We start from the raw sequence: 17,007 nt of genomic DNA, 5'->3' as shown, positions 1-17,007 counted from the left end.
GACCCGAAAGGTTAACTCTGATTTTTTCTTCACAGATGCTGCCAGACCTGCTGAGCTTTTCCAGCAACTTCTGTGTTGTTACCATTCTTCAGGCACCAGCACATAAAACGAGCTCTGGACTATTTCCCAGAGAGAGTCATCTTCAGCTGAGCCTGGTCCTGTTCTCGCCGCAGCCAAGGATTGCTTTGGTTGCTCTACCCTGTGACACGGTAAACACGCTCAAGAAGATATCCACTGATTGGTATCTATGTAGAAATCATAATGGCATTCAGATTAATTCTTCAATGCTGAACCACTGGCCCTCCCAATGATCTTCCCTACCTACTCCATTATAATGATTGCTAAGTAGCAACCTGTAATCTTGCTAAGTCTTCCATTCCTCAAGGAATGCTCTAAGGCCAATCTTAAGGTGATTTAAATGATCACCTATGATCAAGGATCAAGCCTGAGGATGATTGATTTTCAGGAAGCAGGAATGTAAGGCATTTATATCCATTTGCTCTCTCCTGGCACTCAATTTCATGGCAGCTATTTTCTCTCTTTTTTTTGCAGGAGGTGCGACTTTCATCTTTCCAAATGCAACAGTTTATCCTGAACCATCTCAGAGACTCACAGTTCGACCAGGTAGGAATCTATACTTTACACATAACTGACAGCCAGCTACACATTTGCTTTATGTGAATTTGAATGAAAGATTCGATAACAAATGTAAATTAGATATTTTGCTTCCCTTACCTAAACTTTGACAATCAAACTTTCCATCTCTCAGGTAATCTTCAGAATTCCCAAAACCTCTCTGCCTCTCTACCACTCTTTCCTCCTTAAAACCTGCCATTTACATCAAGTTTCGTGGTGTTTGTTGTCAATGTTTGTCTGATATTGATCCTGTGAAACATTAAAGGCACAATTTAAATGTAGCTTTTATAGTTGAATGAATAGGATGAAGAAATAAACCATCCAGTTTTTGAATCTTGCTCTCCATACAATGCAACAACGGAATATTCCTGTAACTTGTGTCAGTTTGGGTCTGACCAGTTACTAGGCGGTGACTATGGTGTAATTTACTTGAAAGGACTATTGGAAGCATTTTTGAAAGGAAAAGAGATGAGGCTTCTTGTAGGTTAAGCTGATATTTTTGTCTTCTTCCATGGGATGTGGGAGTTGCTGGAAAGGCCAATAATTTTTGTCCACCCTTAACTGCCCTTTAGAAGGCCGTGGTGAGCTGCATTTTGAACCACGACAGTCCATGTGGCATCTGTAGCAGTTTGATTGTATTGACTTGCAAGACCATTTCAGGGAGCAGTTAATAGATAACTACCTTGTTGTGAGTCTGGGGTCATTTGTAAGCCAGACTATGCTAAAACATAGATTTCCTTCCCTAAAGGGCATTAATGAACAGGTGAACTTTTCCTGACAATTAATGGCAGAGTCATCACAAAGTCTGGCTTTCAATTCTAAATTTATTAATTTTGAGATTTTAAATTCCATCAGCTACAGGGTGGGATTTGAACCAATGCTCTCATACCATTAGCCTGGGCCTCTGGAATACTAGTCAGGTGACATGTCCAGTGTCTCTCCATCTCCTCATACCAGCAAAAAAAAACAAATTATTTGGAAGACCAATGATCCGTCCCTCAATTAAAATTTCACATGTTCTCAAGGACTCACCCTTAGTTTTTCCTTTATAAAACACCTGTTTGCAGTAAAATGAAACATCTTTTAACATTGGTTGAACATTTCCCCACTGAGTAAAGTACATATTGTAATAAACTACTGGGTCATTATAGATCAGAGCATCTCTGTTTGATCTTTGGTTTATATTAAGTTCTCTGATTTTATCCTGGCAGCTGGTGAGGGTCCTGTAATTGGCTTCGGTGATTCTAGATTCAACAGTGCAGTGGGCAAGGGGTGAAAATCAACTGGTATTCCTCATTGTTACCGACCGAACCTTGAAGTTAAATGGATATTCAGTTTTGATGTGTAAAGCAAGATTGGACTTTGTTGTATAAATTTATGGTTCTGAAGAGGATTTCAAGCCAGTTGTAAAATCCCTACAGCATGGAAGCAGGCCATTCAACCCATCAAGTCTACACCAAGCCTCCAAAGAGCATCCCACCCAGACCCACTCCATCCCTATAACTCTGCATTTCCCATGGCTAACCCACCTAGCCTACACATCCTGGACAATTTAACATGGCCAATCACCTAACCTGCATATCTTTGGACTGTGGGAGGTTAATGGAACACCCAGAGGAAACACCCACAGACATGGGGAGAATGTGCAAACTCCACGCAGACAGTCATCCAAGGCCAGAATCGAAATTGGGTCCCCTGGTGCTGTGAGGCAGCAGTGCTAACCACTGAGCCATCATACCACCCCGATGGCAACTGACCAAATGTAGTTGTAATTATTGCTATTATGCAATAAATCTTCTTGTTATCTAGGAGCAGTGCCTCTTCTGTAAATACTCAATGGTAGTGTATCCTCTACCACTTATCACTGGATAAACTGAAAACAAAGCAGAGACAAAGGAACATCAGTGACGGTGAACTGCCTAAAAACAACCCTTATCGAGCACCACATACTGGCAAAGATGGCAAATATCCACAAGGAACCAGAAATGGTCATCTGGGAAAATGCCATAAAGTTATCTATCACTCTCTCTGTGGGTGGATAGTGTACTCTTACTGTTAGGTGTGTATTTCTGGAATGGCCATTTGGAAGAAGGACTGAGAGAGGCCACAGTCTGGGGAAGGGGAGAAAACAGAAGAAGCAAAAAAAAGAGTTAAAAAAACTTCTAGGAATTTACTAAATGGAGTGGCATTGGGTTAAAAAAACAAATGTTACAACAAATTCCTTAGCTGGAAACAGTTAAAGTATAATAATTTTTTTTTGTCTCTCGGGTGGGATTGGAGTCTGATTGCAACACCAGCCGCCCACATTTTAGTTCCATAAAAGAATAACCCAGATGTGTTTTCTTAATACCAGATGTCTAGGACTATCACCAGGCAGTGCTCAGCAGTGGTCTGGTGGTCTGCAGTAGAGTCTGTCAGTTTTCTCAAATTGATGAATATTTCATTTATTCTGCTTTCTATTTTTAGATTTGGCTTACGACGCAGCCAGACGGTCAGGGTGGGCAAGTCATCCTGGAGTTCCGCCAAAGGGTAACAAGTTTATGTTACTGTAAAGTTGATCAAAGGAGACCTTTGTTCTCATAGATAATGAATGGGGTTGTAGCGGGTCAAACTTTTTGGAAAGTCTGTGCTTATAAGGAGCCAAAGGTTAATGCTAGGGAAATGGAACTCTGTCCCATTGCCAGTGCATTTCAAATCAAGATATACACAGAGAATAACATCTTCCTTACCAAGGACCTTAACCACAGTATCAGAAAAACACCCCTCTTCCTGTACAAATCTTGTCCCTTCCTAGTATTTTTACTTCTATTCACTGATTCACTGAGAAGTCCAGCATACAACATTCATGACTAATTGCTCTTCAGAAGTTGGTGGTAAACTGCCTTCTTGATACGTTGCGGTTCTTGTTGTGAAGGTAACTCCCACAGTGCTGTTAGGAACATGCAAATAAAGAAGTAGGAGCCGGCCACTTCATCTCTTGAGACTGTTCTACCATTCAATGAGATCTGCATCCTCGCTCCATATACTGATGTGTGCCCCATATTCTTTAATGCATTTCACTCAGAATTGTTCAGTTGTAACATTTATATCAATTGCTGCTTGTAAAGAGATGTAAATATTTACCACCCCTTGGGTGAAGATATATTTCCTAATTTCACTCATTACAGGTTGGCATTAATTTTTTTGGCTATATCTCTCAATTGGGTAGGTTGTTCCAGGATTTTAAACCAGCAGGTTATTTCTAGGACTGTGACATCTCTCCTTCACAGCTTTCCACCTCATAGAGCCCCAGTCACACACAATCTGCTTCTATCTCCATCCTAAAATTCACAAACAGTACAGCCCTGGTGGACAAATCATTTCAGCCTGTCCCTGCTGCGTTGAACTTATTTTTTCCTATCTGAGTTCTATTTATTTCCCCCTTGTTCAATATCTTCCCATTTACGTTTGTGATTCTTCTGATGCTTTACATCAGTTCAAGAATTCCCAGTTTTCTTGCCCTACCTGCCTCCTCTTCATCAAGGATGTGCAATCCCTCTACACATCCAACCCCGCCACCGCACCCGCCCCACCCCCCACATCAAGATGGCATGAAGGCGCTCCACTTCTTCCTTGAAAAGAGGCTTGAACAGTTCCCATCCACAACCTCCCTGCTTCGCTTGGCTGAACTTGTTCTCACTTTGAACAAACTTTTGTTTAACTTGTCTCACTTTCTCCAAGTCAAAGGTATCGCTATGAGGATCCTAGTTACCCATCTTTGTGGGATATGTGGAAAATTCTACTTGGGGCACCCACCCACAGTTCTTTTTCTAATACATCATTGATGTCATTGGTGCTGCTTTCTGTTCTTGTCTGGAATTGGAAAAATCCATCAGTTTTACTTCCAATTTGCATCCTTCTCTCATTTTCACCTGGTCCATCTCTGACCCTTCCTTGACTTCACTGTTTCCATTTCTAGGGATAGGTCATCCACCGATAGCCAAAATAAACTCACCAACTCTCACAATTAATTTGACTGCACTACCTCACATCCTGCTTCCTGCAAGATTACATTCCATTTCCCAGTTTCTCCATCTCTGTCACATCTGTTCGTATGATGCCACCTTCTACTGGTCTGTCTCTGACATGTCTTCTTTATTCTTCAACTGAGGATCCCTCCCCAATCTGTGATTGATAAGTTCTTCAGCCATGTTCGTCCATTCCCTGCACTCTTGTCCTTACCTCTTCCCTCTCCCTCCCAGAACAATGATAGAATTACACCCCACCAGTCCTCACATTCAAAGGACAAATGAAACATATTGACTTTGTGTTTGATTTGTTGTTGTCACATGTACCGAAATGCAGTGATACATATCTTTACCTCTTTTCAATTGTCAGTGTTCCACAGGGACTGTACCCTACATAACATCCTGGTCCACTGCCCCATCACTCCTAATACTTCCTCATGCCCCTGTCTGTGGAGTCACAGAAGGTGTAACACATGCCCATTCATCTCCCTCCTCAACATCCAAGCCCCAAACACAACTTTCAGGGCAAGGAGCATTTTATTTGTACTTCTCTCAATCTAGTCTACTGTATTCCCTGCTCACAATGCAGCCTCCTTCATGTTGGCGAAACCAAAGGAAGGCTGGGTAAGCAATTTGTGGAACACTTCTGTAGTAACGACCCTAACCTTCCTGTTGCTTGCCATTACAATAAACCATCTTGCTTTCATGCTACCCTTTGTCCTGAGCCAGCTGTAGTGTTCCAATGAAGCTTAAGGTAAGCTGAAGGAATGACTCCTAGGTTTCCATTCAGGCACTTTGCAGCCTCTAGGACTCAATATTGAGCTCCGGAACTTCAGACCTCTAAAGGATCTCTATACTCCATCTTTCTTATATCCCCCACCCTTTCCTGGCCATATGTTGTTTGTACACAAACACCAACTAAAACAGAAATTGATGGAAACTCTCAGCAGGTCTGGCAGCATCTTTGGAGAGAAATCAGAGTTAACATTTTGGGTCGAGTGGCCCTTCCTCAGAACCTGTTTGAGGAGGGGTCACATGACTCAAAATGTTAACTCTGATTTCTCTCCACGGATGCTGCCAGATCTGCTGAGCCTTTCCAGTAATTTCTGTTTTTGTTTCTGATTTACACATCCGCAGTTCTTTCAGTTTTTATTCATACCTTAGCTTGTGTCTTGCTGACTTTGCTGTTAGTAGTATGGACCAATTTATTTTTCACAGCTAACATTCACACACCTACTTTGTATCTCCACTACTCCTTTACCATTATGGTCATTGCCTTTGTCTTTTGCTCAGGGCACACTCACCATCTGTTCCATTTGCTTCTCCTCCCCCTTGTCACGAGAATAACAACTATAATTTCCTGCTTTCTGTTTCAAAGAAAAATCACACCGAACTCGAAATGTTAATTCTGCATCTCTCTTTCTACAGATGCTGTTAGATCTGCTGAGTTTCTTCAGCACTTTTTGTTATGATTAAAATGACAATTTTCCCAAACTGACTGCTACCCGAGCCAAAAGCAGTTCACATCAGGTTGCTTCAGTAACAGAAAATAACTGTTTATTGTAAAGTTTTGACAAAAGCAGTTAGAATAGAATCGAATCCCCTACCGTGTGGAAACAGGCCCTTCGGCCCAACATGTCCACACCAACCCTCAGAACATCCTACCCTGATCCATACTCCTAGAACCCACCTAATCTACACATCCCTGAACACGACAGGCAATTTAGCATGGCCAATTCACCTAGCCTGCTAAATAAATGGATGAGTCAGGCCAGAGGAGATCTGATCTGATCTAATTGTCAGTAAATCACCTAACTCTGTATATTGTGTGCTGCGCCTTCTTTTTAACATGATGTGGAGGTGCCGGTGTTTGACTAGGGTGGACATGGTCAGAAATCACATGATAGCAGGTTATAGTCCAACAGGTTTATTTGAAAACACAAGCTTTCAGAGGCTGGCTACTTCTTCAGGTGTCAGTAACATATGTGCAACCAGGCTAGTGCCTCATTTTTAGGGACATCTGGTCCACCAGTTATGCAGTGGGTCAGAGATACCAATTTATGGCTAAGGGGCATTATAATACTATGGAATTTGATTATTTCATGTAGGACCCTTACTTTGAACAAACAGGGCATTTCCATCAAATTAAGCAGATCTATGCTCCTACATAAATCCTAGAGTTTGAAGATCAGTCCTAGTCCATCGAAAACCATTGCCTCATCTAGTGTGAACAGAATATTGTGGTAATTGGCTGTATATACTACTTAAAGTGATCAAAAACAAGTTTGCATGAAATCCCTGAGGAACTTGATGAAAATTTAGTTTCATTGCACTGTTCCCTACTCAATGCATTTTCTCACAGAATCTCAGAACTGTGGCACTCTCCACTCCTCTTTTATTTTTTTCCCCTCAATGTAGCAGCTTCTAAGATCCAAACCTGAGATTTCCCGAAAGCTTATCTTCATTTCCCTCCAACCCTTATCAGCAGTAATGGTCATCTGCACCACTGGTCTAAACTGCATCAGGTACAGTTGAGTCTGCAAATGATTAAAATACTGCCTTAGACATCTTTTACAACAAATAGGCAAAGAGCATATTCAAATCCTCAACTTCATCAGTCTGCTGTTTTGTTAAGGTTCATTTGGTGTGGCATTAATTTGTGCCCAAAATGATTGCATGTTGTGTCAGTCTATCCCAATCCAAGGTATCTGTCAAGGTGCAGGTTCATAGTTTCTTGAAAGTGGAGTCACAGACTGACAGGGTAGTGTAGAAGGCGTTTGGTACGCTTGTCTTTATTGGCCAGTGCAATGAGTACAGGAGTTGGGAGGTCATGTTATGGCTGTACAGGACGTTGGTTAGGCCACTTTTAGAATACTGTGTTCAATTCTGCTCTCCCTGATATATGAAAGATGTTGTTAAACTTAAAATGGTGCAGAAAAGATTTATAAGGATGCTGCCAGGGAGAGTTTGAGCTATAGCAAGAGGCTGAATAGACTAGAGCTTCTTTCCCCGGAGCATTGGGGGCTGAGGGGTAATCTTATAGAAGTTAATAAAATCATGAGGGGCATGGATAGGGTGAATAGCCAAGGTCTTTTTCCCAGAGTAAGGAGTCCAAAACTTGAGGACATAGGTTTAATGTAAGAGGGGAAAGTTTTAAAGGGACTTAAGGGGCAACTTTTTCACACAGAGAGTGGTGCATGTATGGAATGAGCTGCCAGAGGAAGTAGGGGAAGCTGGTACAACAACAAAATTTTTAAAGACATCTGGATGGATACATGAATAGGAAAGGTTTAGAGGGAATTGGGCCAAGTACTGGCAAATGGGACTAGACTGATTTAAATATCTGGTCGGCATCTGGTCTGTTTCCGCGCTACACATCTCTACGACACTATGACTTGAAGTCCACTCAGCTCGAATACCAGGTGGCCTCAGCTCTCAGGGAAATGCTTAAGAAGGGAGTCTGGAGGACATCACAGTTGGATGTTGGGGGAAGGGAAGACAGGGCTAGGAGATACTTGAAATTTCATCCATTTCAAGGAAATTTTGAAACAAAATCAAAAAGGATAACTTTGCTCCAGCTGATTGAGAATTGCCTCACTGCCAGGTTTTACCCAGCAGGTCTCATAGGATCCCTACAGTGTAGAAAGAAGTCATTCAGCCCATCAAGTCCACACCTGACCCTCCAAAGAGCATCCCACCCAGATCCAGCCCCTAATTGCTTCCCCACATTTACCATGGCTAGCCCATTTGGCCTACACATCCCTGGACACAATGGCCAATCCACCTAACCTGCGCATCTTTGGACTGTGGGAGGAAGCCCACACAGACATGGGGAAACCATGCAAACTGCACACAGGCAGTCACTCAAAGGTGGAATCAAACCCAGGTCCCTGGTACTGTGAGGCAGCAGTGCTAACAACTGAGCCACTGTGCAGGTACAGCACTGAGAGAGAACACAGAACATAGAACATAGAACATAGAACATTACAGCGCAGTACAAGCCCTTCGGCCCTCAATGTTGCGCCGACCTGTGAAACCAATCTGAAGCCCATCTAACCTAAACTATTCCATTATCATCCATATGTTTATCCAATGACCATTTAAATGCCCTTAAAGTTGGGGAGTCTACTACTTTTGCAGGCAGGGCATTCCACGCCCTTACTACTCTCTGAGTAAAGAACCTACCTCTGACATCTGTCCTATATCTATCACCCCTCAATTTAAAGCTATGTCCCCTTGTGCTAGCCATCACCATCCGAGGAAAAAGGCTCCCACTGTCCACCCTATCTAATCCTCTAATCATCTTGTATGTCTCTATCAAGTCACCTCTTAAACTTCTTCTCTCTGACGAAAACAGCCTCAAGACCCTCAGCCTTTCCTCATAAGACCTTCCCTCCATACCAGGCAACATCCTGATAAATCTCCTCTGCACCCTTTCCAATGCTTCCACATCCTTCCTATAATGCGGTGACCAGAACTGTACGCAATACTCCAAGTGCAGCCGCACCAGAGTTTTGTACAGCTGCAACATGACCTCATGGCTCCGAAACTCAATCCCTCTACCAATAAAACCTAACATACTGTACGCCTTCTTAACAACGCTATCAACCTGGGTGGCAACTTTCAGTGATCTATGCACATGGACACCGAGATCTTTCTGCGCATCCACACTACCAAGAATCTTACCATTAGCCCAGTACTCTGTATTTCTGTTACTCCTTCCAAAGTGAATCACCTCACACTTTTCCACATTAAACTCCATTTGCCACCTCTCAGCCCAGTTCTGCAGCTTATCTATGTCCCTCTGTAACCTGCAACATCCTTCCGCACTATCCACAACTCCACCAACTTTGGTGTCATCCGCAAATTTACTAACCCATCCTTCTACGCCCTCATCCAGGTCATTTATAAAAATGACAAACAGCAGTGGCCCCAAAACAGATCCTTGAGGTACACCACTAGTAACTGAACTCCAGGATGAACATTTCCCATCAACCACCACCCTCTGTCTTCTTACAGCTAGCCAATTTCTGATCCAAACCGCTAAATCACCCTCAATCCCATGCCTCCGTATTTTCTGCAATAGCCTACCATGGGGAACCTTATCAAATGCTTTACTGAAATCCATATACACTACATCAACCGCTTTACCCTCATCCACCTGTTTGGTCACCTTCTCAAAGAACTCAATAAGGTTTGTGAGGCACGACCTACCCTTCACAAAACTGTGTTGACTATTCCTAATCAAATTATTCCTTTCTAGATGATTATAAATCCTATCTCTTATAATCCTTTCCAACACTTTACCCACAACCGAAGTAAGGCTCACTGGTCTATAATTACTAGGGTTGTCTGTACTCCCCTTCTTGAACAAGGGGACAACATTTGCTAGTCTCCAGTCTTCTGGCACTATTCCTGAAGACAATGACGACATAAAGATCAAAGCCAAACGCTCTGCAATCTCCTCTCTAGCTTCCCAGAGAATCCTAGGATAAATCCCATCTGGCCCAGGGGACTTACCTATTTTCACACCTTCCAGAATTGCTAACACCTCCTCCTTATGAACCTTAATCCCGTCTAGTCTAATAGACTGTATCTCAGTATTCTCCTCGACTACATTGTCTTTTTCCTGTGTGAATACTGACGAAAAATATTCATTTAGCACCTCTCCTATCTCTTTGGACTCCACGCACAACTTCCCACTACTGTCCTTGACCGGCCCCAATCTTACTCTAGTCATTCTTTTATTCCTGACATACCTATAGAAAGCTTTAGGGTTTGCCTTGATCCTACCTGCTAAAGACTTCTCATGTCCCCTCCTGGCTCTTCTTAGCTCTCTCTTTAGGTCCTTCCTGGCTAACTTGTAACTCTCAAGCGCCCTAACTGAGCCTTCACGCCTCATCTCTACATAAGCCTCTCTACATAAGAATCATGCAAATTACAATTAAAATGCTGTTAGGATTCAGTAGCATTCCAGGGCCCCAATCACAACTTATACTCATGTCCTCACTTCTCTAAAAATTAAAGGTAAAGTTGTAACAGTCCTACTCTCTTATTTGATACAGATGATTAGTGGTGGTTTAACCTGAAGGCTACCCCTCCTCAGGGGAGAGGAAAGGTTGAGAAAGAGAGTCTATCATGGTAGTGATAGTTGATGTGGGAATTGAACCCATGTTAGTAGTATTACCCTGCATTTTAAGACAGCAATCTTGCCAACTGAGCTAACCTCCCAAATGCAGTACTGGGTAGCTATATGCTGTCTATGCTTTAATGGGTCCTTTACTACTGATTTAATTGCCCATTCCCTTCAGACAGAAAGGGTTAAAATCCAGTGCTAATAAAGAATGTATCATAACTCTCCTGTTTCATTGTATAAAGGTTTCAGCTCCAACTGCCAAAGAAACCAAAAACCATGCATAACAACTATAAATAAAATGAATTGTTTTTGAATTTTTTTTTCTTCTTCCTTTCTTGCCTAGGAACACCTTCATCTTCCTCAAATGTAACCAAAGTGGAAGACCAATCTCGTCACCAGATAGGTACATGCAGTTCTAAACTCTAATCAATGGTGGTTGCCTGTTTATCTGTATTGGTATAGTCAATATTGTGTGAGCAAGCTATGGTTACAGTTTACAGTTATAATTTACAGACCTGTAAATCCTTGTTCATTTCAAGCAGATAGTTGTTCTGCAGGGCAAACTGTTGGTGTTAAATTCCTATTTTAATGCAATGTATCAATCTGTCACTATCAAAATCTTTCTCACTATCTCAAAGTGACATGTTGTAGACTGGAACAAATATTTTCCCATATCTCCCGTTCCAAATTTCATAATAGCAAAATCTCTGAAAACAACTGCTTCTGAAAGAAAATTGTGTAAAACATTTGAGTTTGACAGCACAAACATATATGACAAATGTGCAAAATGCCTGTGTTGATTCGCTGAAGCAGGCGTTGACACTGGCTCTCAGCAACGTGCTGTAAATGGTCCAATTGGTTGAAAAGGAAACAATGGTCTAAAGACAAGTTCACAATCCTCTCTCATGCAAAAGGTACTGGGAGATCATCTGTCATGTCCCGACTGCTGCACTAGCTGATATCATCTCACTCACTAAATGTCAGAGACCAAACTTGAACAGTGGCTCAGTGATTAACACTGCTGCCTCACAGCATCAGTGACCCGGGATAGATTCCAGCCTTGGGCAACTGTCTGTGTGGAGTTTGCACATTCTCCCCATGTCTGCGTATGGGTTTCCTCCAGGTGTCTGGTTTCTTCCCACAGTCCAAAGATGTGCAGGTTAGGTGGATTGGCCATGCTAAATTGCTCATAGTATCTTGGGATGTGCAGAGTTACAGGGTTAGGGTGGGTCTGGGTGGGATACTCTTCAGGGGGTCGGTGTGGACTCAATGGGCTGAATGGCCTGCTTCCACACTGTAGGGATTCTATGAAACTGAAAGATCTGCAGATGCTGTAAATCAGAAACAGAAATTGCTGGAAAAGCTCAACAGGACTGGCAGCATCTGAAGAAGGGTCACTCGACCCGAAACATTAACTCTGAATTCTCACCACAGATCCTGCCAGACCTGCCAAGTGTTGAACCTGTCAGGTTTGTATGGCTGATCATCTACCACATGATACATTAAATAACTGAATCACGAGGAAGGCTAAGATAATTTTGTTTCTTAAGTCTTAATTCTACGGACTTCATAAAATGGAAAAAGCTACCCTCATTCAAAAAGGGCTTGGTATGTTAATATTTATTTTGATTTTCACAGATCCTTATCAGATTCTTGGGCCTACAAGTAGCCGCCTTGCAAACCCAGGTAAGTTGAATATAGCAGTAATAAAAACTAGTAGTCTAAAAATTGATGTAGCTCTCGATTAATTGTTCTTCTTTATTGCTCTTCCTCACTTCACCTTCAATCTTGATTGTCCCACCATAAGATCTTCCCAGGGCTTGCATAGTGAGCAATTCCTTACTTGACTCAGTTTCCATCCAGCAGTTTATTGATTTATTTCATGTTCGTTCATGGGGCATGGGCATCACTGGTAGGCCAGCATTTATTGCCCATCCCTAGTTGCCCTTGAGAAGATGGTAGTGAGCTGCATTCTTAAACCGTTACAGTCTACATGCTGTAGGTTGACCCACAATGCGCTTAGGGAGAGAATTCCAAGATTTTGACTCAGCAATTTACATGGTTACCTGCAGCATAGGCCTTAGTACTCACCTTCGTATCTCAATAAAAAAAAGTCTTTTTGGAAATCTTTATCAATAATTTAACAAAATATATTTATTTCATTTCAGGAAGTGGGCAGATTCAGTTGTGGCAATTCTTGTTGGAACTTCTGTCTGACAGCTCCAATGCTAACTGCATTACCTGGGAAGGAACCAATGGAGAATTCAAAATGACAGACCCAGATGAAGTGGCAAGACGTTGGGGAGAGAGGAAGAGCAAGCCCAACATGAACTATGACAAGCTGAGCAGGGCCTTGCGTTACTACTATGACAAGAACATCATGACCAAAGTCCACGGCAAGCGTTACGCTTACAAATTTGACTTCCATGGAATTGCACAAGCTCTGCAACCCCACCCCCCTGAGTCTTCCATGTACAAGTACCCAACAGATATCTCATATATGAGTACCTATCATGCACACCAGCAAAAGGTGAATTTTGTGGCTCCTCACCCTCCTGCTCTACCTGTGACATCCTCTAGTTTCTTTGCAGCTCCGAGTCCATACTGGAATTCTCCAACCGGAGGTATCTATCCAAATGCCAGACATCCATCCACCCACATGCCATCTCACCTTGGAACGTACTATTGAACAATGCTCACTTTTTTTTCAATTATGACTTGGGTTGCTGCTCTGGGAATGGAGCATTGGGTTAATAACTATGAATTTAAATTGGAGGAAAAAAAAACACAAAGTATAGACTCTAACCATACAGGAATACCAAAGATGTGATAAGTCTCGAATACTGGAAGAGGTAAAAAATATGTGTTGAAATATTAGAAATAAGCTTGACACCTGTCTGTTGATGACATTATAACTGGCTAACTGACTGGAGGTGAATTATTAAAAGAGGAGTACTTTATGGAGAGTGTATGAACTGAAAGAAGAAGATCTAAGGATCGACTGATCCCTGCTGACAATCTGGAACAAAAACACAAATTGTTGGAAAGACAATGTGTGTTGCATATGAAATAAGATTGTGGAATTTAGGAAACAACCATCAACACATGGCAAGAGGAAACAAAGCATGTCAGAAATTATGTAATAGTAGAACCTGCAAATCAGAGACTTGAAGTGTAACATCTTGGATCTTCTTCAGCAGTTAAACTCTTGCTCTCTGAACTGAAATATTTATACCTTCTGGAATTTATTTGTTAACAGGATTTATCATCGAAATATATTAAAAACAAAATTGTGGGAGACTGTTGGACAAGACTGTATGATTTGGTACAATGATTTCTTACTTTGCATGGCTTGAGCCAAGCATTTGGATTTGAGTATGTGCAGAAGGCTACGTGTTGGAATAGAAATTAGGCAATGGCATTGGAAAAAGGAGAACTGAAGAGATAGGCGTAAAGGAGTAAGCTGGTGTCTGTGTGATTTTTAAATGGACATGCAAAAACAAGACTATATCAATTGGATATAAAAAAGGATTCTCCGAAGAAGAGTCAAAAATGACAGACCTGTCTCCATAATCATTAATATGAAGGAAAGAAAGAAAACAAAACAGGAATCTGGAGCCAAAATACTTCATCATCGAGTGAAAAAAAACATCTCTTAAGAATTGGAAAACTGGGATTGTCTGGAATTATTACATTTTGAAAAAAAAACGGGGATCTTGTGAATGTGCTTGATGTAAAACTGATTGGGACCTGAAACTTGGGAGGTTACTACCATTTTTCTTTATCCTGCACATTTGGGCCAGGACTAGCCCACTATCAAACCTGAGGAGATCTCAAATGCATTTTTTTAAACCGAGGCGGTCGCCAGATGTGAAGAGTCGCGAACGCTGTGCGTTTGTAAGAAATAAGTATTCAAATCAAGGTTATTTTGCATTTTATATTGTGAACTTATTATGTAACTTATGCATTTATATATTCCTTTGTTTCTGACACTACGAGTTGACCTCGGCCAACCATGGACCCAAAACAAAAAAAAACAAAAACAGAAAAAAGGTGAAAAAGAGAAAAAAAAGATATGCAATGAAACATTATGGCCTTGATTTATAACTCTTTTTAACGAAATATGCTTTATGTTTACATATGAAACTCTTAGCACATAGGATGCAAATTATATATGTATTAAAATAAGCCTGGCTTTCATTCAGAGTTTGTTTTTCCCATTGTTAATTATACCTCAAGTTTATCGTAGCATTTTCTGACACAGAAGGTGAGAGGGTTGGTTAAGGCCAATTAAAATGATGGCAGCCACACGTGTATGTAGGTAACTGTTTACATGCCTGAATATTGAATAGATGGAAACTCTTACCTTATAAGATGGCATATTATTAGAAACCAGTTAGAAAGGCATAATGGACTTTCTGAATAAAAAGAATTCAGTAGTTTTTTTTTCAATAAAATTAATTTTATTGCTACAAAATGTGCCAAGATAACCATTTACATGACATAATCCCCCCCTGCCCCCACAACCTTTAATGGGATTCCAACATTCACTTTGTCAAACACTGGCTAAAATCACGCAGCCTTTAAAAAGTAATTAGGAAGAGAAATGAAGATTTTATTTCATTCACAGGATATGAGTGCGGCTGGCACAGCATCACTTGCAATTATTGCCCTTTCCTGATTTCCCTTGAGGAGATGGTGCTGAGCCTACTCCTGAACCACAGCAGTCCATACGGTTTAAGTACACTCACAAGTACTGTTAGGAAGAGAGTGTTCCAAGATTTTGACCCATGCGACAACAGAGGGCACAACAGAAGAGACTGAGTTATGAAGCTTTCAACAGTCAAGTCTTCACAGCTTAATTCTAATCCAAATGTGTACAAAATAGAAAAGCTCTAAAATGATTACATTTTGTCCCTCAAGTTACAGCCCATGCTTGGCATTTGGGTCTTTGCTGCATTGCCATGTGAATTTAGAGTGAAGGGCTATCTTGATTTTAGACTGAAGTTTAATGAGATTCCATCATGGAACTTCTTTTATTTCAAAAATATACTTTATTCATTAAAATTATCTTCATATATACACATAGTCACTAATGCAGTTTGGTTCTGTACAGTAGCATGTGAAGAAACAAGCAAAGAATGGAGTTTGACTCCATCCAACAAACAAACCAAAGTCATCCCTTACTTGTACAAGATTAAATTTACATGCATTTGAGGCACCGGAAGGGTCCAATAACTGACCCCATTTAACTTCGGCAGAAAGACCTCAGACAGTGGTCTTTCCCCACTGCACCTTGGCAGCAGCTGCCCGAAACTCTAATCCATCCCTCAGCACATCGTCTTGGACCTTGAAATGTGCCAGTCTGCAACACTTGGTTGAGATCGATTCCTTGCTCTGGAAAACCAACGAGTTTCAGGCAGACCAAAGAGCATCTTTCATGGAGTTGATGGCCCTCGGGTGCAGTTGATGTTTGTCTTGGTGTGCATCCTGGGGAACAGGTCATAGAGCACAGAATCTTGCTAATGAGATTCTGTCAAGGAATCTTAACCTGGACTCAAACTATGGCCTGATTTGGGTTTTGCTTGCACTTATACTGCAGCCATATTGTCAGTGTAAAACATATACACTTTGTAATGGTGACATTCATACTCAAAATTCATCCTTATTTCTTTTAGTCCAGTATTTGCAAGTACAGCATGTCTTAGACTGCTATAATTAGTCAGGGAGTGATATGTTCAGAGCTGCCATTTTTCCTTTCTATACACTTCTCAAATCTTTCTGAAAGTAACCTGAATTCAAATTGTTCAGGAGCTCCCCACCCAAGCTGCAATATTTCTCAAAGAAGTCTAAGCAAGAATAAGAGATGTATCAGAGTTTTTTTAAATCTTCATAACATTTTATTTTACATTTATATGAATGAGAGAGATAATGCAGCTTTTTGTTGCTACATATGAATAGCATTGAGTCAAAAAAATACTTTTAAATATTGGCTACAAAACTTGTTTTGTAGACAATGGTAAAAATGTACGTTTCAAAGTTGCATGCTCCTGACTTTAAATAAATGGTTTCACAGCACATTGAAACATGCATTATCACAATCTGTCTCTTGTTACATTTTACTTCTCAGGAAAAGCAATATTTAGGAATTTGTTTTCTGAAACAAATTTCATCAGTCGAGATTAAAATATTGTTCTTGTTGTTGAACAGGCTGTGGTAACTCCAACA

The 17,007-nt window shown here is 41.1% G+C and overlaps 1 protein-coding gene across 7 annotated transcripts in view; it reads left to right on the top strand.

The window, feature by feature from the left end:
• The window catches only part of erg (ETS transcription factor ERG), a 256,741-nt gene extending 241,756 nt beyond the window's left edge, over positions 1-14,985 (top strand). For all 7 annotated transcript variants that reach the window (XM_048603141.1, XM_048603139.1, XM_048603140.1 and 4 more), the window contains 5 exons: positions 553-624; positions 3,103-3,165; positions 11,123-11,182; positions 12,418-12,465; positions 12,948-14,985. In XM_048603141.1, coding sequence (XP_048459098.1) covers positions 553-624; positions 3,103-3,165; positions 11,123-11,182; positions 12,418-12,465; positions 12,948-13,468 — 764 coding nt within the window. In that variant the 3' untranslated portion in view covers positions 13,469-14,985. The remainder of the gene's footprint in view (positions 1-552; positions 625-3,102; positions 3,166-11,122; positions 11,183-12,417; positions 12,466-12,947) is intronic.
• The last annotated feature ends 2,022 nt before the right edge of the window (positions 14,986-17,007 follow it).

The sequence above is a fragment of the Rhincodon typus genome, chromosome 11, assembly GCF_021869965.1.
Source record: "Rhincodon typus isolate 14 chromosome 11, sRhiTyp1.1, whole genome shotgun sequence".
Taxonomy (NCBI): Eukaryota; Metazoa; Chordata; class Chondrichthyes; order Orectolobiformes; family Rhincodontidae; genus Rhincodon; species Rhincodon typus.
Note: the sequence above shows the minus strand (reverse complement) of the source record. Positions and strands in the feature narration are given on the sequence as shown.